Genomic DNA, 2,578 nt, shown 5'->3' with positions numbered 1-2,578 from the left:
CCCGCCCTGGGGACTCGCAGCTGCACGCCGTGTCCTCAGGGGCTTGCTGCGTGTCACCTCCCCACTCTATGTGGGCTGTCACAGACTGGCACACGCGCTGCTCGCCGGCCAGATGCTGCCCACTCAGCAAACACACTTGCAGGCAGGGCTTCCCGCCCCCGGAAGTGCTGGACAGGCTTGGCCTCGCCAGCAGCCGGAAGGCGGGGGCGGGGCTTCTGAGTCCAGAGATCGTGACTTTTGGGGCCCCATTGCGCACGCGCAAAGGAGCGGGAGGACCGCCCCAGCCAGGTAAGCCCACCAGAAGGTCCGCACGTCCCCTTTAAGATCAGTTCCTGTTCCCTTGAGCAGAAGGGTTTTCTTGGTTGGCTTGTCAGGCTAACTAGATGACCCATGACCTCTCCCCCGTCCCCAGGCTCCGCAGGCCCAAGCTGGATCCCCAACACCCGCTCACCCCCCCCCCCCCAGGCAGGCTAGGGACTGAGCCCCGTCATGCCCGGCCCTGTATTTTGCTACTTGAGTGTAGATCTGTGTTTAAAGTAGGATTTTCTCTGTGCATGTCAGGACTACCCTGAGAAACTTAATTTGCCACCGTCTGCCACAGCCGCGTGGCGGACTCTCCTGTTGTCACTCATTCACCTAGGGTCCGCCCACAAGCACAGGCATTTGTTTTGGAGACAGGGTTTTTCTCTATTGACCCAAGTTGGCCGGGAAAACAGAATCCTCCTGTCTTCTCCTTCCAGATTCTGGGATCACAGATGTGCCCCACCATGCCCAATTGGTATGTGTGTGTATTAACTGGGGCTTGACCTCACACCCTGGGCTTTGTCCTTTAGCTTTTTTTCCCCCCTAGTCCTGGGGCTTGAGCTCAGGCCCTGAGCACTGACCCTGAGCTGCTTTTGCTCAAGGCTAGCACTCCACCACTTGAGCCACAGCGCCACTTTGGGCTTTTTCTGTGTACTGAGGAATCGAACTCAGGGCTTCATGCATGCTAGGCAAGCACTCTACCACTAAGCCACATGCCTGGCTCATGTCCTTTAGCTTTTTCACTAAAGTCTGGGTTTTGTTTTGTTGGTCGGTCTTGGGGTCTGAACTCGGCCTGGGCGCTGTCCCTCAGCTCTTCAGGTCAAGGCATGCAGTCTACCACTCAAGTTTTTCTGGTGGTTTATTGGAGATCTGAGTCTCACAGACATTCCTGCCCAGGCCTGACTTTGAACCATGATCCTCTGATCTCAGCCTCCTGAGTACCTGGGATTACAGGTGTGAGCCACCAATGCCTGGCAGTTCTGGCTTTTTGGTAGATAATGGGAGATAAGAGTCTCAAAGACTTTCCTACCTGGGCTGCCTTTGAACTGTGACTCTTCTGAGTAGCTTCCCAGATACAGGCATGAGCCACTGGCCCTTCTATCTTATTTTGTTTTCAGATATCCGGAGATTCCAGTTACAGCCAAGGTGGGATGCTCCAGTTTGTTCTTGGGCAAGGGTCTTGGAAAGGGCTTTGGAAAGGGCTTAATGGCATTGCGCTGTGGCTGCAAAGCTCCCAGGAGGCAGTGGCATGTCCTCAAGGCCTGGAGAAGTGCCGGCTTCTCCCTGTTTCCAGGGCACCGCGGTCTCTGGAGAGGAGCGGGAAGCCCTGTGGACCCAGAGGTGAAAGTGTTTCTGGAAGAGAACACTGAAGTCACCAGCACTGGCAGCCTCACCCCCGAAATCCAGCTACGACTTCTGACCCCCAAATGCAAGTTCTGGTGGGAGAGAGCTGACCTGTGGCCTTACAGCGATCCTTACTGGGCAATCTACTGGCCGGGAGGCCAAGCCCTGTCTAGGTACTGACTGCCCTATTGGAATGGGGGTCTGGGACCGCTGCTCTTCCTTTCTCCTCTCAGCCCCTCCAAGGCCTCATTCTCCATCTACCATACTTCATCAAAACCCCAAAGTCACCGAGGCTCACTGAACCCTCCATTTGGTGGTGGTTTGGATTGTAACCTAGGGGAAGGTTTTATTGTGGGAAGAGACAAGTCATCTTCTCTTAAGATTAAAAAAAAAAAAAGCCTCCTACAGCGGAGCATAGTGGTACATGCCTGTAGCATTTGGAAAGTGGAGAAAGGAGCAGCATGAGATTGAAGCCAGCCTGAGCTATGTGGTGAGACCTCAAAAACTCAAAACTAACAACAAACAATTAGACAAGCAGGAAGCCTCGTCTATACTTGGCTTGGGTATTTACCAGAATGAGGAGGTCTGAAGCCTCCCAGAGGTTGGATTTTCAGTTGCCATCAAGAGAGAAGACAGGAATGATCACCAGTAAATTCCCAGGGAGCCAGAGTGACCTCCACAATGCTCTCTGTTGGTCCTCTCCAGGCTTCACACAGGCATAGATGTAGATTCATTAAAAAAGAAAAAAGAGCTGGGTCCTGGTGGCTCACCCCTCAGGAGGCTGAGATCTGAGAGTCGAGGTTCAGAGCCAGCCTGGGCAAGAAATTCTGTGAGACTCTTTTTTTTTTTTTTTTTGGGTCCGGTCATGGGGCCTGAACTCTGGGCCTGGGCACTGTCCCTCAGCTCTTCAGCTCAAGGCTAGTGCTCTACC

At 53.8% G+C, this 2,578-nt stretch overlaps 1 protein-coding gene across 2 annotated transcripts in view; it reads left to right on the top strand.

Moving 5' to 3' along the window:
- The first annotated feature begins 215 nt into the window (after window positions 1–215).
- The window catches only part of Mettl20 (methyltransferase like 20), a 9,622-nt gene continuing 7,259 nt past the window's right edge, over window positions 216–2,578 (top strand). Inside the window, exons 1-2 of one of the 2 annotated variants that reach the window (XM_013033419.1) lie at window positions 216–288; window positions 1,422–1,820. In XM_013033419.1, the coding sequence (XP_012888873.1) occupies window positions 1,510–1,820 (311 nt within the window). In that variant the 5' untranslated portion in view covers window positions 216–288; window positions 1,422–1,509. The remainder of the gene's footprint in view (window positions 289–1,421; window positions 1,821–2,578) is intronic. The other variant, XM_013033420.1, reaches the window with a different exon arrangement.

Source organism: Dipodomys ordii, unplaced genomic scaffold (genome assembly GCF_000151885.1).
Source record: "Dipodomys ordii isolate 6190 unplaced genomic scaffold, Dord_2.0 Scaffold167, whole genome shotgun sequence".
Taxonomy (NCBI): Eukaryota; Metazoa; Chordata; class Mammalia; order Rodentia; family Heteromyidae; genus Dipodomys; species Dipodomys ordii.
The sequence above is the reverse complement of the archived record's forward strand: the minus strand, read 5'-3'. Positions and strand labels throughout refer to the sequence as shown.